The sequence below is a fragment of the Pelodiscus sinensis genome, chromosome 16 (genome assembly GCF_049634645.1).
Source record: "Pelodiscus sinensis isolate JC-2024 chromosome 16, ASM4963464v1, whole genome shotgun sequence".
Classification (NCBI taxonomy): Eukaryota; Metazoa; Chordata; order Testudines; family Trionychidae; genus Pelodiscus; species Pelodiscus sinensis.
The window spans coordinates 5,483,451-5,503,984 of record NC_134726.1 but is presented as its reverse complement, the minus strand read 5'-3'; the positions used below and the strand labels follow the sequence as shown (position 1 = coordinate 5,503,984).

Genomic DNA, 20,534 nt, shown 5'->3' with positions numbered 1-20,534 from the left:
TAGTGTAGACGTAGCCTTAAAGTCTGCTGCAAAGTGTGGAAAATGGTGAGTGATCTCACAAAATAGCACAACCCCAAACCTCATCCTATTCCAGAGGCTACAAAAGGGTTAGTCTTCTGACTTATGTTTTTAAAAAGGCCCCCAGAGTGGTGTGCAGTAGCCACAGATGTCCCTCTTTTGCAACCAGGGCCATTCCTACAGGGACACAGGGCCTCAGGTAGCCTCCTGCAGCACCCCAGGTCTATGTCTACACTGGTGGCTTCTTGTGCAAGAACATCTTGCGCAAGAGTTGTTGTGCAAGAACTCTTGTGCAAGAAAATATCCACACTGCCATGTGCGAGCTGTGCTTTTGCACAAGAGTGCCCATGGCAGTGTGGAGGCTCTCTTGTGCAAGAAAGCGCTGATGGCCATTTTAGCCATAGGGCTTTCTTGCGCAAGAAATCCCTGCCGGATGTCCACACTGCCCTCTTGCACAAGAGCTCCTGTGCAAGAGGGCTTACACCTGTTAAAAAAGAGCGTCGCTCTTGCGCAAGAAGCCCTCTCTTACCACGCCGTACTGTACATTTCCTTGTGCAAGAGCCGGCGGGCAGTGTGGACACTCTGCAGATTCCTGCGCAAGAACGGCCATACTTGCGCAAGAAGCCGCGAGTGTAGACATAGCCCAGGTGTAGGGCCCAGCACAACTCCCCGCTGCAAATGCTGCCCCACCCCTGTTCCACCTTGTCCTGCTCTACTCCATCTCTTCTCCAAGCCCTCCCCACTCTGCCCCTTCCTGCGTCTGCTCCATCCCTTTGCCCAAAGAGCCCTCCTCTGAGCAACATAAACTAAGGGATTAGTGGGGGAGGCCTGGTACTAGGCAGCAGCCGGGGTCACCCCCCCACACTCACTGTGGTGGCAGGAGCCTGCTCCGCTTCACCCCGCCACCCTCTCCCGGCTCGCTATGCTCAGCTTCACCATGGCACTGGGAAAACAGACACCCTCCCCCCTTGGAGCCAGAAGCTCTAGTTCCTGCTGCCATGGTGAAGCCAAGTGCTGTGGGCTGGGAGAGGGCGGTGGGGCAGGGCAAGAGGCTGCCAAATTGCTCCAGCTCCCTTTGTCATGATGAGTGGGGTGGTGTGATGGGGTGGACTAGGCCCCGACATCCCTGCTGGAGGCCTTTCCGCACCCTGCCCAATGACAGGAGCAGAAGAGAGGTCCTCCAAGCAGAATAGAGTGGCAGCCTCTGCTGCAGCCAATTAGGGCGCAGCAGGCTGATATAAAAGAAGCTGCTGGGCCAAGGCATCTCAGTTCCTTGCTGGAGCTCAACCCAGACAGACTTAAACGCTGACTGAGAGAACAGCAGCACTCCGGACAGCTCCGAGTGGGAGCTGGACTTCAGACCTTGTCAGAACTATCTAGTAAGCCAACGGCAACCCTTTGGAGAACCTTAGACAGGGAGGACTTGACCACCAGGCCCAAGAGAAAGGCCTAAACAGAGCAGTTTCCTGGGGAAGTGGCCAGGGCTGACTTATCCATTAGGCACAGTAGGCACAGTGCCTAGGGCCCACGATACTTTTAGGGGCCCACAAAAATGTTTTAATTTCTTTTAAAATCAGAAGAAAAAAAATGAACTTTTAGGGTCAGAGAAAATGTTTTAATTTTTTTCTCATGTCAGAAAAAAACGAAACTTTTAAGGCCCACGAAAATCTATTAAATGTTGCCTAAAACAGGAAAAAACAATGTTGAAGTATTTAAAGTTATATCAAAAATAATTTTTAATATTGATATTATGATGGTGGGAGGGGCCCACGAAAGTCATAATGCGGCCCTGGAAGTGGCCCAGGGAACATAACCTGAATTGACCTCTGTGAGACTCAGCAGGTAACTGCTACCTATAGGGTGGCTGGGCTGGGACCCAAAGGAGCAGGCGGGCAGAGAGACTACAAGACTCTCTTCAGCCACTGATGGGTGCTCACAAGAAGGGTGGAACTACACTAGGCCCCCTGATAATCTTCCAGGCCACCCTGGGCCCCATGGGTCCCAATCAAAGGACGGTTGAGGAAGCCTCTGTGGGGCTTTGGGCAGCTGCCCTGAACTGTCCTATGGAAGAGATGGCTCTGTTTGCAACCCAGAGCCATATGCAGAATATATTTAGAATACTTCACATTTTATATAGCACTTTTCATCCAAAGGTAGATTTTGCATTTTACAGATGGAAAATGGAGCTAGAGAGGGTCTAAGGCGGGGTGGACAATAACTTTTAATGGGGGGGCACTCCAAGATTTTGGAAAGTGGTTGAGAGCCGCACTTTTCCATGGTATTAATGGAAGGGGGTGCAGAGTCTGGGATGGAGGTTGGGTGCAGAAGGGAGCTTGGGGTGCAAGAGGGAGAATGGAGTTTGGGTGAAGGAGGTGGTTGTGATCTAGGGCAGGGGAATGGAGTGCATGTGGAGTAGTGGGGGGCAGAGGGTTGGGGAAGGGAGGGGCTGGGGTGCCAGAAGCAGGCTCTGGCCGGGAGACTTACTAGCCTGCCTACCTGCAGAGCTAAAGGCTTGCAGAGGTTAAAATGTTTCTGCCTACTCGGCCATGTGCTTGAGTGAGTAACTGAGCAGGAGGGGAGTGGGGTTTTGCTTCATGGCTGCCTGTTATTCAAACAGGCAGCTCCCATTGGTCAGTTTCTGGCCAGAAACCGGCCAATGGGATTGTGCTGGGGGAAGAAGCAGCATCTGAATCTTCTCCCTTCCCCTCCAGACTCCTAAAGAGAAAGTGCCCTGTGTTTCTGAGTGGCGTGCGGGGCAAGCTAGTGAGCCTGCCTGGTGCTCCCCACTGCCTCCATGGGCTGGATCTGGCCCGCACACCGTATTTTGCCCAGGCCTGCTCTAAGGTCACACAGGGAGTCGTGGCAAAGACAGATGCAGTGTCCACATTTCTTGATTGCTAATCCCCTTCTATTTAGTGGCTGCCCTGAATCAAATGTCCCTTCGTGTGTCTCTTTGTGCCAAAGCCTCCACCTGAATCATCCTGAACGTTCTGTTCTCTATCCTATATCACAAATAATTGGGTAGGGAATGGTAGATATTGGCCAATATTACTTTCTACTTTACTATCACTAGTCAAATTGAGAGGGAATTTATTTATTTATTTTTTGCGCTCTGAGTACAGTATACGAGGATTTAATGAAGTACCATTGGCTTATTGGTACTCACAATGTTACAATGAAGTATTAATGTAACCAAATATCCATTCATGAGAATTTGCACACAGTGCTGTATTTTCCCAGCAGTCCTGGGACTGTGCTAATTCTGCAGTTCTCTGAAATCTCTCTGGTACAGTGTCTTACTAAACGCTGACCAATTCATGGAGAACTTTTCATTGCACTTAATTCTTTGTGGGGTTTAGTTCCAGATGAGGCTCTAGATGGCTCCCTGAAAGAACAGCCAGATTCAGAAGAGCCTGTTGTAACCATCCAGCTGCCAGAAGATGCTGCTGCAGTTAAACTGGCCAAGAAAATTTCCCCCACAATCAGTAGGAACAAGGAGACACTCCAGAAAGGTTAGAAAGTAGGACTGTTGGCTTAAAGAAAGGGACAATTTCAGTGCTGGGGCAGAGGGATGGGACTTCACAGTAACTAGGGGGAAAGATGGAATAAAACTAAGTACAGACAATTCTGCAGATAGTTAAAGCTCACTTACTTGCCATTCAGTTCATCAGGATAGGGTACAAAGCAGCAGGGTTTGCTCTCCAACCCAGGTTAGGAATCTTTAGCAAAGAAGATGTTTTAGATGGTTCAGGCAGAGCCCAGTCATCTCCACTGCAATTAAACAGCCCAGCCTGAGTCAACTGTCACATGCTAGGGCTGGGGTTTTAACTAGACACACTCTTTGTGGCAGTGGTGTAGCTTTTTTGACATCATTTATCAAAACGTAATCACTTAAAACAATCAAAGAAATGACTAGTTAAGGTCAGCTCAGGCCGCTTCTACCCACATAAATACGATTTGGTTTTGGGTTATCACTGTTATTCTGAACATCCGGCCTTTCAGCATCCATAAGCCGCTTTCTCTTGCTGTTATTTCAGAAATAAAGAAAACAAGTGGAGGAGCACTTGATCCATCACATCCCATGGCCCATGTCCCCATTTCTGGACTTTCACAGCCCTCCCACACAATCTTCATGGAGACCATACACTTCTTGATGAAGGTCAATGCTCTACAGGTCAGTGGAGCAGTAACAGGGGGAAGGAAGGTGACATTAGGAGTTTGAACTCATTTCTATGGGTGATAGTGACTTCCCTGTGGTATTAAAATAGTGAGATTGTGGCAGCTTCTAGACGGATGCATTTCAAGCGTGTGCCATGCAGACTCAACAAATTAAACATCAGTCAAGTCAACATTACTGTCATGCGCTGCAAAGATATGGCTGTTTAGAAAATTCAGAACTGAACGGATCCTAAGAGGCATCAAAAATAACCTCAGGCCAAGTAATAGGAGTGTTCAAACCCACTACTGGTTTGCTGCAGGAAGAATATTTTGTCCAAAACAGGGCCCCTTTCAAAGATAATTTGGAGAGGAAATACCCATTATTTTGATGCATCCCACAGACCAGCTGGTCACTTCTTAGGTCAGAACAGCCATCCAGGCACTTCTGAGTGCCTCAGAGTAACCTTTCACACACATGTGGAGTGCCTCCCTTTCTAAACAATGGCTCGCTATGGGTTTCATCAGAGGGAACTCCCCCTCTGAGGTTGGATTTCACATAGCCACCATATTTAATCCTTCATAATGCATCATTTAATACTTGCCGTACTGAGTAACTTCTCCCTTAGAGTTGTGAAGAAGACTCCAGGCACAAACATATTGTTCCTGTAACGAAGCGCCATGACACCTCCTGCTGGTCAGTCTGAGAATTAGCTCAGTCCAGTTTGTGCTGCCTTCGGCTGGTGTCTCGCCCGTATCTGCTCTGTTTTCTCTCCGCCATATGTAGCTGGACCCACGTTGTTCCCTGGATTGTGGTGCCCGCTTCAGGACATTGCTGTCCAGCTGTGCCCCCAACTCCAGTCTTCCTCCTTCTGGGGGTACTAGCAGTCCTCAGTCCAGCCCCTTGCTTCAGTGGTGAACTGCAATTCCAAATCTAGCCCCTCCCTCGGGGGCAAGCTGCAGTCCTTTGCTTGGACACTCTCCAAAGGCCCACCCACCACTCTGGGCCCCAGCACAGGGACCCTCGAACAGCAGCCTCCTTCTGCTCATCTCCACTTCCCCTATTGTTTACCTTCTTTGGGATACTTCCCCATGGCCCTTGCACTTTGCTGGCCCTTTTTGTCAGGGGCCTCAGTCTGGCAGGTATCAGGCTGGAGCTTTCCCTCTGTTCCCCTGAGACTGCCTAACACTGCTCAGTCCAAGGTGCTGCTCCTACTGCCAGGAGCTAGTTTTAAACCTTGCTGGTCAGGAGTAGACTGAGCTTCTTTTAGCTCCGCTGCTTTTTATATATGGCCTACCCTGACTGCCTTCTATCCTTGCCCTGATTGGCTACCCAGAGGCCCTTTCTGATAGGCTATGCAAACGTGAAGCCACGCTCAGACTGCTGTTGCCCCTCCTCTTCTGGAGTGGGCTAGGGATGTAAACTCCAGTTTAATTGGTTAACCGGTTAAACATGATGTTTAACTAGTTAACTGATTGAAGGGGGATGGGTGGGAGCATTCCAGCCTGGGAGGTGGCTGCCTCTGATGTGCCCTGGCCCACCATGGACAGGGTGCTCCTGCCTGTAATGCACTCGGGCCCGCCACGGACAGGGATTGCTCTGGACAGCCACTGACACGTTAGGCAGTTACTCACTACTTGGGGTATTTCTCCCCAGATGATGCCAGTGCATTCAGTATCCTCTGTCACTGTCTTCTGCCAGTTCTTCCCTTGCCTTCCTCGTTTTCCCTGTCCTCTCTTAGACACCTAGTTCAGTGCTTCCTTACCATATTGCCTCATGCATTAAAACCATGTAATAGTAATACCCCAAATTATAGTAAAAAATAAAATTGTCAGACACATAGATGAACATAATTTGTTGGGAGAAAGTCAACATGGTTTCTGTAAAGGAAAATCATGTTTTACTAATCTGCTAGAGTTCTTTGAGGGGGTTAACAAATATGCAGACAAGGGGGATTCAGTGGATATAGTGTACTTAGATTTCCAGAAAGCCTTTTACAAGGTCCCTCACCAAAGGCTCTTAAGCAAAATAAGCTATCATGGGATAAGAAGGAAAGTCCTTTCATGGATTGATAACCGGTTAAAAGACAGGAAAAAAAGGGTAGGAATAAATGGTAAATTTTCTGAATGGAGAGAGGTAACTAGTGGGGTTCCCCAAGGGTCTGTCCTGGGACCAATCCTATTCAACTTATTTATAAATGATCTAGAGAAACGGGTAAACAGTGAGGTGGCAAAATTTGTAGATGATACCAAACTGCTCGAGATAGTTAAGACCAAAGCAGACTGTGAAGTGCTTCAAAAAGATCTCACCAAACTAAGTGATTGGACAGTCAAATGGCAAATGAAATTTCATGTTGATAAATATAAGGTAATGCACATTGGAAAAAATAATCCCAACTATACATACATTATGATTGGTACTAATTTAGCTACAGCTACTCGAGAGAGAGATCTTGGAGTCATTGTGGCTAGTTCTCTGAAAACATCCACGCAGTGTGCAGCGGCAGTCAAAAAAGCAAATAGAATGTTAGGAATCATTAAAAAAGGGATAAAGAATAAGACAGAAAATATCTTATTGCCTCTATATAAAACCATGGTACGCCCACATCTTGAATACTGCATTCAAGTATTCACCTCATCTCAAAAAAAGATATATTGGCATTGGAAAAGGTTCAGAAAAGGCCAACAGAAATGATTAGGGGTTTGGAATAGGTCCCATATGAAGAGAGATTAAAAAGACTTGGACTTTTCAGCTTAGAATAAAGGAGACTAAGGGGGATAGAGGTCTATAAAATAATGACTGGTATGGAAAAAGTGAATAAGGAAGTTATTTACTTATTCCCACAATATAAGAACTAGGGGTCACCGAATGAAACAAACAAAAGAAAGTTTTTCTTCACTCAGCACAGAGTCAACCTGTGGAACTCCTTGTCAGAGGATGTGGTGAAGGCTAGGCCTTTAACAGGGTTCAGAAAAGAGCTAGATAGCCATTGATGGACCTAAATTCAATGAATCTATTAGCCAGGATGGGTAGGAATGGTGTCCCTAGCGTCTTTTTCTCTGGAGGTGGGTGATGGGAAGGATCACGTGAGGATTACCTGTTGTGTTCCCTCCCTCTGGGGCATCTGGTATTGGTCACTGTTGGCAGACAGGATACTGGGCTGGATGAACCGTTGGTCTGACCCAGTATGGCTGTTCTTCTGTTCAAAGGAGCACAAAACACTTTCCAAGCCAGTACACAAACAACAGCCCTAGGAAAGGATGTGCAGTGGGAGGCTATGGAGGGACCTGGGAGACTCACTGCCCAGACGTCTCCTCAATCCCAATGCCCTCCACCCCCTCTCATCAGGTTCTCTCTTTCACACATGCACGTTCATCCTCCCTTCAAGTTAGGACTCACAGCACCAGTATCGGTCTATTGGACACCTTTGTCCATCAGACCAGAGCTACACTCTGAGCAACCCTGATGGTTTGTCAGAGGGACCAGCTGCCTTCACAACAGCACTCCTCTGTCCGGCAACTTCTCTGAGTTCTGTCCCCTCTCTGTCTTAGTTCTATCGATAGGGACCTCTTCAAGTGCAGTGACTTCCACATTGTGCTGCCTGACGGTAATTTGGCAGAGAAGGAACAGAACATTTGCAAAGAAAACTAAAGGCAACTGAAGCTAAAATGTCAGAGGAAAAAATGTATCTGTCCAGTGTTTGAACTGTTTCTGAGACGCCCTATCATTAAATCAGCGAATGTCTTAAGGGAACGCACAAAGTCACGTGGAGACATTAGTTACGTGTTCCCATGTATACAGTGCACATTGAATGTTCTGGTTGTCCCTCACAGAGGAGGCTGCATGTTATCTTTTTTCTCTATGCTGGGCAGCAGAACAGTGGTTGGGATGCCCATGTCTGGTGTGAGTTTCATTACAATGTCTCAGTGTGGCTCTCTCATTCAGTTTGTTCACAGGGCGCTAGCACATGAGCTATTGTGCCAGCCAGAAGGGCCCAGCTGTGAGTATTACCTAGTGCTGGCACAAACACACTTGCTCAAGAGGGACTTCGCTAAGGCTGAAGAATGCGTCCGAGATGCTATCCAGATTGACTACCTGGTAAGTATGTTCTCTAGCACTATGCTGTACTTGCCATCAGCAGGTGCTTTCAGAAAGAGCTTTGCAGAACAAGACAGTATAACCCCTGTTGTGTGTGTTCTGGTGGGTCAGACCCTGAGGTCTTGATCTTTATTTAATCAAATTCCCATTGCAACCAGTAGGGCTATGTCTACACTGTGCATTGTTGTGCAATAAGAATGCAAATGAGGCAGGGGGATGAATATCGCCGGGCCTCATTTGCATACCTAATGAACCGTCATTTTTGCGGCATGGGCTTTTGCGCAAGAAGGAGCTGGCAACACTGTCTACACTGCTCCTTCTTACGCAAAAAAAACCCCTCTTGTGCGGAACTGTTCTGCCACTTATTTTCAGGAAGAACGGCTCTGCACAAGAGGGGTTTTTTTGCGCAAGGAGCAGTGTAGACAGTTCCTTCTTGCGCAAAAGCCTGTGCTGCAAAAATGACAGTTCATTAGGTATGGAAATGAGGCCCGGCGATATTCATCCCTGCGCCTCATTTGCATCTCTTATTGCGCAAGAATGTGCAGTGTAGACATAGCCTAGGAGTTTGCCTAACAAGGACTACTTAAAAGCTGAGTGACCGTATCAGAATTTGGCCTGTTTCACTTCTCTTCCCTTTAGTTCATTATTTTGCAGAGGTTCCCATATTGTGCAAGGAGCAACAGTTGTTGTTGTTGTTGTGCAAGTACTTCTAGCTACATACTCATACATGTTCATTCTTGTGCAAGAACATGCAAATGAGGTGTGGTGATAAATATTGCCGCGCCTCATTTTCATACTTGAGCCACCATTTTTGCACAAGGGGCTTTTGCACAAGAAGGAGCAGTCTATACTGCTCCTTCTTGCACAAAAACTCCTTGCGCAAAATGGCGGCTCATTAGGTATGCAAATGAGGCGCGGCAATATTAGTTGCTGTGCCTCATTTGCATATCATCTTGTGCAAGAATGTGCAATGTAGTTGTAGCCAAACTTGCTTGTATGTAAAATACATATTTGTAAGCAAATAGCCTTCATCATCTCCCTTATTCTGAGCTTTGATACTATCCAGTCCATCTCTTGCCCATTTTGCCCGGCTTGTCTTGTTTTGTCTAACTACTGGGTTTGTTTCCACAGAATCCAAATGCTTGGGCACAGAAAGGGCACCTGTGCTACCTGACTGGCAATCTCAGTGAGGCAAAGGAATGCTATGAGCGAACCATTAGTTTTGTAACAGATGCTTCTGAGATGCACTTTGTTTACCTGCGATTGGGATCCATCTATCTGAAAGAGAAAGAGGTGAGGAGCTGAACATGGGCTCTAAGAATGGGAGCTAAACCAACACAGGGAAAGTAATTATTCTGGGTGAATAAAGCACATTGCAACTTTTTATTTTCATAGCTGCAGATCAGACAGTACAACTAAGTCTTCTAATGAACTTAACTCTGTGGAGTGGGGATCCATTTTACTTATTTGAGTGTACAGTGCCTAGCACCTATCCTGGGAGCTGCTGTAATAACAACAACCCCAATCATTTTTAGTGCTAGGTATGGGAAATGAAAGATTTCTTGTTAATCTGAGGCTCTGAGGGGCAATACAGAACTGCCTGTTTTTACAGATGCGAGTAGGTTTCTGGCCACAGGTGATGTCCCATCCATATGAGCCCTCTCGGCACTATGGTGGTTTTAGAGTGCCTGTGGGGGGAGAGCAGTCCAGGTGCAGACTGAAGGGTTACATTAGAGAGAACAACTTACTGATCTCTTCTTTTGACAGTATGATAAAGCAAAGCGCACCTACATGCTGGCCTGTAAGAAGTCCTCATCCTGCCTGACCTGGCTGGGAGTAGGAATCGCCTGCTACAGGGTAAGAGGGTGAAAAGCTTCTCTGCTTGGCCAGTTTTTAGATGACTGCATGGATTTTGGAAAGCTGAGACTACGACTTGACTTTCCACTGTTCCCCTTTCCTTAGATAAAAGCTTTTCATCCAAACTATCTGGGAGACCAGAGTTTTCTAAAGCTGTTCTCAGGGTAAAGGCCACATCACGCTGGGTGCCATCATGGTTGCAATCATGAGACTCACTGATGCTCAAATGGAAAGTCTGAGACACAAAAATTACTCCAAGCGGCTACTGAATAATCACTGCATAGTAATTAACTCCTCCTGGGACTAGAATCTCCTTTCTCGGTGTGACACCCAGCTTGGGCCCCCAAACCTCCACACATGAGAGTTTTAGTACTGCCAAGCTGTGTGTTAGCTCCATCTGCCTTCCCAGCAAACTCTTCAGGATTCTGTCAGTTCAAACTTTGCCTTGCAGGTAACAGTCAATGAACCCCAGTTCTAGTTTCCCCAGAAACATCTCTCTGTGATGTCCAGTCCTTCTCATTGAACACTCAGAAGTTAAAGTTTTCTGCTTCCAAAGAGAGAGAACACACACCAGCCTGTTAGGTTAGCTGAGGATTTATATCTTACTATAATACACAGCACTACAAGGTTAGCTGAGGATTTATACTTTATTATAATACACAGCACTACAATGGTTTTGTAACAAAACAAGAATACGTTTATTAAAAAAGAAAAGAGGTAAGTGGTAATAAATAAGATAAACAGGTCTGATTACAATTAACACCAAACGCTGCACACTTTCTAGTGACTAAAACTTAATTTCACAGGAGACTATCTTTGTCTAAGCAACTTTCTCACCTGCGTTAGTTTTCAGTGAGTGTTGCCTTTCAGGCCAAGAAAATTAAACTTTCAGAGACTTGGAAGGTGCTGAACACTAAGTCCTCTCAGTGATGGAAAACCAAAATCAGATTTTGCTTGTCTTCATAGCCCCTAAAGTGCATTGTCTCCTGGAGCCAGGAGAACAGATTTCATCCCCCATCACCATCGTTAAGCAGTTTCCTTCTCTTATTAACTTGATGGCTTTGTTTGGCTTATATATAAATATATTTGCATTGTTCTCTGCTTGTGTTCAAGCTGGTCAGACAGATGAATACACATTACTTTACGTAGGGCAGATTGGGCTTATGTGCTGCCTCCCAAACATATCTTAAGAACATATTTCCAGCACGCATCTGTAACTCTTTATACACCCCATATATACACTATGCAGTGATTATGGAGACCAGAATGCTACCAGTTTGCATAAGATGCCTTATGTAACACTTCTTAGATACAGGGGTATAACAACAGTGTGTCGAGGCATGGAGTGTGTTGGGCCTGCTGTGAATTACAGCATGACATGCTCTCTACTAGTTGGTATAGAGGCCTCCCAGAGTCATACGCAGTACAGGCAGTCCCCGGGTTACGTTCAAGATAGGGACTGTAGGTTTGTTCTTAAGTTGAATTTGTATGTAAGTCGGAACTGGCGTCCAGATTCAGCCGCTGTTGAAACTGACCAGCAGCGGCTGAATCGGACACGCCTGGGGCAGAGCAGCTGGGGTGCTGCTGGGTTGGTCCCGCAGCGCCGCTCCTCGGCGCTACTGGACCAACCCGGCAGCCCCCCCAGCTGCTCTACCCCAGGCATCGGCGAGAAAAGCCGCTCCGCGTCTCCCTGGTCTGCTGGGTGGAAGCACCCCCCACGCCACCGGAGGCGGCAACAGTGGGGGAGGCACCCTGCACTAGCGGGGGCCCCCCCCGGTTCGTAAATAGGGGTCCGACTTAAGTCGGACCCATGTAACCCGGGGACTGCCTGTACGTTGTCACAGTGCTGGACTCCATTCTAAATGAGCACCTACTTCTTACAGGAAATATCATCTTTCTTTTGGCTCCTGTTGCTTTCTCAGTTGCAAAGAAACATAGGGAAGACAGCAGATGGGGAAAGACTATCTGGAATATCCCTTTCTTTATTAAAGAGGATTGTCAGAATGGTGTAAATAAAGACAGAGACCCAGGCCTGCGATCCCTGCAGCTGTAAAGAGTGTGGCTGTAAAGAGGCTGCCTTGCTAGGTTCCCTCACTTGAAGAAAGTGAATGGGAGGAGTCAGGGTGACTCAACTTTCCTCCTCAGTAGGTTCCAAACTCTAGCCCTGTGGAGGTGGAAGAGTGATTGTTGCTCTTTTCACTGAGAATCGTGCATAGGTAATTTGTAAGAAGACTGGGTTATTCAATAGTGGCTGAGTCTGTAATGCGGGGCTTGCTCTCCACTTTGGAGAGCAGGTCAGTCTGACACTGAAATTGTCTCACTCTCTCGTTATACATTTGCTACACTGTGTCATTGTTATTGTATAGTTCAGCAGAGCCTAGACCGAGGATAATTTCTGAAGGTTTTTGTCACGTGGATTCTTTAGTTGTCATATACCAGGTGCTTGCATTAAACGCTGGGCAGTACTGTATTTCACCTGCTATTGAGTTTTTGCTCATCTCTCTCTCTCTCTCTCTAAGCTGAAAGAAATGGCAGAGGCAGAAGATGCCCTTTCTGAGGCCAATGCCCTGAATAACAACAATGCTGAAGTGTGGGCATATCTAGCCCTAGTCTGTATGCAAGTGAGTGTCCAGCCAGCCAGCTACCTCCTCAGCAAATGTGGTGAAACATGTTCTGTTTTCTCTACATAAAAGTCTTCCTATATGTCTCAAAGGCACTTCATGGATTCCATTAGTAAATGTAGATAGGTTCAGGGTTTGTACTCTGGAAAAACACAAATGTGGATACATTTTAATGCCAAAAGAAAGAATCTTCCCCTTTGTTTTTCACTACTGTGAGGAAGTAGAGAAAGGAGGGCCCGGTATCACTGGAGTTCTTATTACAAACCGATGCTTCCGAAGTCATCCTAGGAACTGTTCTCTCCCAGATAATGAGAGATGATGAACACCCTATCCTGTACATCAGCAGGAAGTTGAAGTTACCACTTTTCCTACTGAATATTGTACAGTTGAGGTATTCCCATCACCTAGCCTTGTTAAAATATGTCTCTTGACAGTACATGAAACACCTGATTTTGTTCTGTTAAATACGCTTCTCACTGGTTCCTGGTATTTTTCAGGGAGGAAGGCAGCTGGAGGCAGAGCAGTCTTACAAATACGCAATGAAGGTTTGTATTTTTCTCCTCCCTTCTTAGTTTGGGGAAGGAAAGTGGGATGAGGAAGTCAGCCTGATGTCAGTTAAAAAGGAAGCCATCTATTTGGCTTAGCACAAGGTTCTGAATATTCCTAAGGTGAGAAGTACTTGCCAGTTTTTAGGTGTGAATTATATTTGAAAATAGGATATTTAACTAAAGCACACATTTCTGAGCCTTCTGCTGTCAGTTGGTATCATCTTACTGACGTGCTCACTTCCGATACCAGCAGTATGGGAATATTTAGCATAAAGATAGAGGCTATTCTTATTTCCTTTACAGTCTCTACATGGAATAAGTTGGCCCAAAGTATTCTAGGCTAAGATTTGTTCATTTGCTCCTGTTTGATCCTCTTCTTTCCTATGCAGTTAGAGCTGAAGAATGAGGAACTGCTCCAGGAAATTCATGAGGTACAGCAAATGGTTGGCTTCGGTAATCCATCATTCTGAGCACTTCCTCTTCTCTGATCTACGGTCTCCTTTGTTCAGTCATGGGAAAGGTCAACATCACAGTTTTGACCCTCATTCAGTAATGAAACATTCCACTGGATTTCCAAATTTCTGCTGATATAATGGATCATCAGATGGTCTGGCGAAATTAAACATCTGAATGGCACTGGGGGAAGGGAGTACCCCTGGATAGGCCATAGGAATTAATTCCCCTTTTATGATGTGTTGGTTATGTTCATTTCCTTCTGATATACCATATAACATTAATCAGCCCAATTCACAGGTTTTATGAAAAATAATTCTCATATAAAACAAGAAATAAAAGAGCTCAGAATCAATTAACATGGGTGAGACACTGAAAATCAACTTTAAAAACGGTATCATTCAATTACAAGTTGATAGTTTGTTAATGATTTTGCAGATCCTATTAGTTTATTTAGGAATAAAATATAAATATTTTACTCCTAACTGCCAGCTCTGTAAACTCCAGCTGAGATCTGAAAGGCAAACTGAGTTAATTCAGAAACACATCTTCTGTGGTTGACATGTAGTTAACAGTTTGGTTAGTGATACATGAGCCAGAATGGATTCCAGCTCTCCCTCTCATAGTTAAGCAGCAGCAGCAAGTGTATAAAATAGTAAAAACTTACTATTGTCAGTAAGCAAATATGACTTGAAATTATTAGAGAGAGCAGATTTACTGAGTAAGACGATACCATTGCTACAGTCACTTTTCAACATGTTATAACCATATTTTAAGGACTATTATCAGAAAGGTATTTTAGGAACTGTTTATAGTCAAAAAGTGAGTGAGCGGGTTTATTACAATATACTGGTAACTGACCACTGGGTATTTGACCACCATCTTTTTCCATTCAGGTGGGGTTGGTAAAAGAAAATTACTCAAACCAGCAGTTACCAATGATATTTCCATTGTTCAGAACAGCAGCCTGGTTTGCTCAGGGTTATACCCTTTACAAATATTATACCTCTTTTTCTTGTTTAGAGTCTTGTTCTTATTGTAGTAGTTTTGGCAGTCATATGGAAGGGAGAGGAGGAGAGATTTAATGCTGTTAATTTTATTCCTAATACAATTAAGTTTCTGTATATGAAAGTCTTTGAACGCTTCTTGTCTGTAAAGCCTCGAGATCTGTCCTAAAAGATGTTTGTGCTCATAACCTACCTGCCTTTACTGCTATTTCAACAAGAGGTCTTAAATCAGCAGGAGGCTGTGTTTTAGGGCCTCCCCTAGCATGGGATTCCATTTGCACCTGAAATTAATCTTAAACCATCTTTTTACACATCTCAAAGCACCAAAAAACTTTTCTCCAAAGAGTTTGTGTTGTTGTTCAAACACAAAGGACACAATCCCGTATTTATTATTTCTCTCCCATCCCAGTTTTTAAAATCTACTCTTTTATATTTGACATTTAATAGGGCTGGTTTTGATCAATTATTTTTAATTTATTTGTATTATCAACATAAGAACGGCCATACTGGGTCAGACCAAAGGTCCATCTAGCCCAGTAGCCTGTCTGCCGACAGTGGCCAGCACCAGGTGCCCCCGACAGCGTGGACCGAAGACAATGATCAAGTGATTTGTCTCCTGCCATCCTTCTCCAGCCTCTGACAAACAGAGGCCAGGGACACCATTTCTATCCTCTGGCTAATTGCCTTTTATGGACCTAACCTCCATGAAATTATCTAGCTTCTCTTTAAACTCTGTTACAGTCCTAGCCTTCACAGCCTCCTCTGGCAAGGAGTTCCACAGGTTGACTACACACTGTGTGAAGAAGAACTTTCTTTTATTAGTTTTAAACCTGCTACCCATTAATTTCATTCGGTGTCCTCTAGTTCTTCTATTATGGGAACTAATAAATAACTTTTCTTTATCCGCCCTCTCCACACCACTCATGATTTTATAGACCTCTATCATATCTCCCCTCAGTCTCCTCTTTTCTAAACTGAAAAGTCCCAGTCGCTTTAACCTCTCTTCATATGGTACCCATTCCAAACCCCTGATCATTTTAGTTGCCCTTTTCTGAACCCTTTCCAAGGCCAAAATATCTTTTGAGGTGAGGAGACCACATCTGTACACAGTATTCAAGTACAGCACTTATGTTTTACAACCTAGAGATTGAGACAGCATTATATAATAATGGTTGTTTATTATCTGTATTGCCATAGTGGTTGGGGACCAAGTATCGACCAGGTTTACCTGTGCTAACCCTATACGAAACACAGAACAAAAAGACAGTCCCTGACTCACAGGACTTGCAATTACTGACTTTTATTATTGGAATACTTCCTACCCTAAACTACACAGCTACGTCTACACTGGCAGCTTCTTGCACAAAAACTCTTTTGCAGAAGAGTTCTTGTGCAAAAACTCTTCCAGAAGAGAGCGTCTACACTGGCATGTGCTTTTGCGCAAGAGATGTGCTTTTGCTCAAGAGCATCCATGCCAGTGTAGATGCTCTCTTGAGCAAGAAAGCTCTGATGGCCATTTTAACCATAGGGCTTTCTTGCGCAAGAAATTCATGTTGCCTGTCTACAATGGCCTCTTGCGCAAGAAGAGTTGCGCAAGAGGGCTTATTCCTGAGCGGGAGCATCATAGTTCTTGCGCAAGAAGCCCTGATTTCATACATTAGAACGTCAGTGTTCTTGCGCAAGAACTCACGGCCAGTGTAGACAGGCAGCAAGTTTTGGCCCAAAGCGGCTGCTTTTGTGCAAGATCACACCCATGTAGACACAGCCTACAGGTCTTTTATACCATCTAATATCTAAAATGATGATTTTCTATCTTTTACTCAGACTGATACTTCTCAAAAGAGATGTGTGTGTGTTTTCTACTAATTTTTATTTGATTTTTAAAGCAGTTCAGTTATGAGTGCTCTATATGGTACGTCACCATAAAAACAGAGACCTAGATGTGTACTGAAGAAGAGACCACTCACCTAGAAAGTTACTAAGAAAGAACCAAAATCATCACAAAAAAACAGGCTTTGTAAATCAGCTGGTTGGATGGTATAGTTCCCCTATCAAGCTGAAGAGGGGTTTGCAAACAAGAAAAGATGCAGTAGTGATTGAAACTGCTGGAGATTTGTTTTCCTGCATTGTTATGATAAACGAACATTTATGTAGTGACATAATTTTGCCACGAAGAATTTTCCAGCAAAATTAGACAAAAGTAAACTATGAAGTTATAGAGAAGAGGGGATTAGAGAAAGAAGCCAAGTGAATCACCTAACTTCTGATGCTTTTAATTAAAGAGTCGGCCACATCTCCACTTGCAGCGGTCTATCTTCCAGCCTTTGATTTAGTGGGATGGAAGGCACTGTTTTATACGTGTTTTGTCAGAAAATCCCTACATCATATTCCACCCATCCTTTGCAGATTTTCAGGGTTTGCAGGTGTTCTCTTGTCTCGGATTTAATGGGATGGTCCCTGCGTGTGGGTCATTCCCAATTACCCTCCCCTCCCCCCACCTAGGACCACGTGCAGGTGGCATTCTGTGCTACGCCCCCAGCTGCTCAAGTGCCCAGTGCCAGCCCCGGGCCCACCAGTGCCACGTGCTGCCGGGCTGCCCTGGGGGCGATGCCGTGCCAGACACGGCGGCCGGGCTGCCCAGTGAGGGGTGACACGGGGAGTCGCTGTGCGCGGGCAGGATGCCAGCGGAGGGGGCGGCGGTGACTCTGCCCTGCAGCGCCCGGCCACCCCCACAGGGGCGCCCCACGGCGGCCATGACACTTACCGTGGCGGAAGCATCCCCCCGCCGGAGCGCGAGCGACGGTGGCCTCGGCGGGACCCGCGTTCCAGCCGCGGGGCGCACGGCGCGCGGGTCACGTGGCGCGCGGCCGCTTGGCGCGCTAGCCGAGAGAGCTCTATGGTTACCGGCGGGCGGGCCGGCTGAGCTGTGGCGGCGGCGGCAGCGAGCGGGGCAGCCATGGCCAAAGGTAGCGGGGCGCTGGGGGCGGGTCTGAGGGGTAACGGACTCCCGGGGGGCGGGGCCGAGGGGAGGCAGACAGAGGGGCCGGGACCTCTCACGTGAACCCCCTTGGCACAGGGCACCGCCCCCCTGGTGCTGGGGCCGGGGCGCCTGAGGGGCGAGCGCAGAGCCCCCACGGGCCTTCCCCAAGGGGCGCGCGGCGGGCTCCAGGCGCGAGACACCCGAGGGAACTCGCTAACACGGGCGGCGTCTGCGCTGGCGGGATTTTGAAGAAATACCCGTAACGGAAAAGTTTTTCCACGACAAGTATTTCCGCACAAGAGCGTCTAGCCTGGCACGGATGCTTTTGCACAAAAAGTGCTTTTGCACAAGAGCATCCGTGCCCAGGCTAGATGCACTTTTGCACAAGAAAGGTCCAATGGCCATTTTAGCCATTGGGCTTTCTTGCCCAGAAAGTTAAGGTGCCTGTCTACACTGGCCTCTTGCACAAGAGGGCTCATCCCTGAGCGGGAGCGAGAAGCACCGGATTCTTACATGAGCTCGTCAGTGCTCTTGCGCAAATTCAAGCGGCCAGTGTAGAGAGCTGGCTAGTTTTTGCGCAAAAGCACTGGCTTTTGCGCAAAATCTTACCAGTCTAGACGCACCCTCGGTGTAGCTGGTTAACCGATTAAGTACGGGATCCGCAGGAGGCTGTGTCTGCCCAGCTGCGTGGGAGCTGCCCTTCTCCCTGGCCGTGCAGGGGCTGCTGCTTCCAGCTTCGTCCCCCACCTCCACCCCCCACATGGGGCTGGAGCAGCCTTCCGCCGCAGTGGGCTGCTCCCGGGTACCGATTAACCAGTACTTGGCAAGCAGCACCTGGTAAGGTAAACCAATTCAGCGGTTAACAGGTTAACCAGTTATCCGTTCTCATCCCTAGCAGGCACCAGCTTCTGCATTTCAGAAGAATTTCTGTCCTGTCCTCGTGGAACAAATATTGCATGTGTCAGTAAAAGAGGCTGGGAGGCTAGCATAATCTGGCGAGTGCGCTAATGGGTTGCTTTAACTCCCTGGTGTGTATTGATGAATCATTATGACCAGCAGTGTGTCCAGTTATGATATCCTAGTATCTTCACTCTCTTCTGATTCTATGCAGTGTGGCAGCATCCGTATCTGAATGTCTTCAAGCACTTTAAAGTGGAAGAGTGGAAAAGATCAACTAAGGAGGGAGATGTGACAACATTTATGGTAACATATTGTAGTCCTAATATTTCCTGATTGGACCCAGCTGTACTACAGAGAGAGAGACAAGCACGCTGTGACCATTAGAGAGATGGATTTCCCAGTCCCCCTTGCTTTGTGATGTTAAAAAAAGAGGAAGATTTCAGATTCCCTTGCTCTGTGTCATCAAAAGAGAAAATGACATCTTTCCACCTTGCCTCCTGCTTATTGCAACAGAGGTGCCTAAAGAGGTCCAGAGAGCTTTTGCTGGTGGTTCCCAAAGAACAATTTGGCCAACTGGTGTTTGCTGTCATTTCTCCCTCCTACATCACATTACAGGCAGCTAAAACATATATCACTTCCATTTAAGCAATCGCTGTTGTTGCCATAGAGGATGTAATGTGATCACAAGTGAGAAGATAGGAGGTTGTGGAAAAATGTCTCTGTTAAGATGGGATCTTCCAAGAAACTGTTTGAGAACCCTTGGCCTACGTCTACATTGCCCAGTCTTGTGCAAGAACATATGCAAATGAGGCATCACGTGCCTCATTTGCATACTAAATGAGCCACCATTTTTCATAAGGGGCTTTTGCGCAAGAGCCGTTCTGCCGCTTATTTTCAGGCAGAACGGCTCTTGCGCAAGAGGAGGATTTTGCGCAAGAAGGAGAAATGTAGACCGCTCCTTCTTGCGCAAAAGCCCCTTGCACAAAAACGGAGGCTCTTAAGTATGCAAATGAGGCGCGGCGAGATTCATCACCGTGCCTCATTTGCATATGTTCTTGCGCAGGACTGGCCAGTGTAGACATAGCCCTGATGTATGGCCTCAGAACTTTCTACCTCTTATTGTCCACAGCTCTGTTAGACTAATCTCGGCCTATATCTGACTTGAAGCCAGTGATGGAATTTGTAATTGCATATGTTGTGTGAATAAGCAGTGCGAGTTCTGCAACTGAATCTCCTCTCTTACTTGACTGTAGGACAGACCTTTGCATCAATGCATGTTCTCTTTATTTTAGGACAAGACATTGAAGGGAACAGTATATCGCATTCGTGGCTCCATTCCTGCCAGTAACTACATCCAGCTTCCCAAAACCAGTACACAGTCATTGGGGCTGACTGGTCATTACCTCTACCTGCTCTTCAAGCCCATGCCTGGCAAATATTTTGTGGTCCACTTGGATGTTACCACAGAGGTATGTGAAGGAATGTGACGTATGGCCCTGGTGTAACTGGTGTTCTATTATGAATAGAGGAATGGGGTTGAGAATGAGAGCTCAACATAGAGAACTGAACTCTTATCACCTGAGTGTTCTAGAAGCAAAGTAATAATTTGGCATAAGTACCTCATGCTGAAGTCCCATAGACTGCTATAGTAGCTGTAGGAATGGAGTTAAAAGTGAAGATTTTTGCCTTTCTTGATCATCTTTCTGCCTCACTTCTTTGAGTTTGAGAGCTCCAGTCATTTCCCCCTTGGCTCTTAATTTACTTATTAGAAGGCTTGCTTCATTATCATTGGTGATTACCCTGAGCCTCATATAATTCACATTCTGATCTAATGTCTGTGGGCTCTAGGTAAAAATCTCTAAACCCCACTTCTCTGACCTTACTGTATGTTTTCTT

The 20,534-nt window shown here is 46.2% G+C and overlaps 1 protein-coding gene across 6 annotated transcripts in view; it reads left to right on the top strand.

Annotated features, from left to right (window-relative positions):
* WDR90 (WD repeat domain 90) overlaps positions 1-20,534 on the top strand; it is a 106,218-nt gene that overhangs the window by 32,020 nt on the left and 53,664 nt on the right. For 3 of the 6 annotated variants that reach the window (XM_006124560.3, XM_025185395.2, XM_025185398.2), the window contains 8 exons: positions 3,378-3,530; positions 4,056-4,192; positions 8,120-8,272; positions 9,404-9,565; positions 10,040-10,129; positions 12,649-12,750; positions 13,248-13,295; positions 13,688-13,826. In XM_006124560.3, coding sequence (XP_006124622.2) covers positions 3,378-3,530; positions 4,056-4,192; positions 8,120-8,272; positions 9,404-9,565; positions 10,040-10,129; positions 12,649-12,750; positions 13,248-13,295; positions 13,688-13,768 — 926 coding nt within the window. In that variant the 3' untranslated portion in view covers positions 13,769-13,826. Of the gene's footprint in view, positions 1-3,377; positions 3,531-4,055; positions 4,193-8,119; positions 8,273-9,403; positions 9,566-10,039; positions 10,130-12,648; positions 12,751-13,247; positions 13,296-13,687; positions 13,827-17,579; positions 17,725-18,849; positions 18,942-19,930; positions 20,108-20,534 lie in introns of those variants that run through there. The other 3 variants (XM_075899215.1, XM_025185396.2, XM_075899214.1) reach the window with 3 other exon arrangements.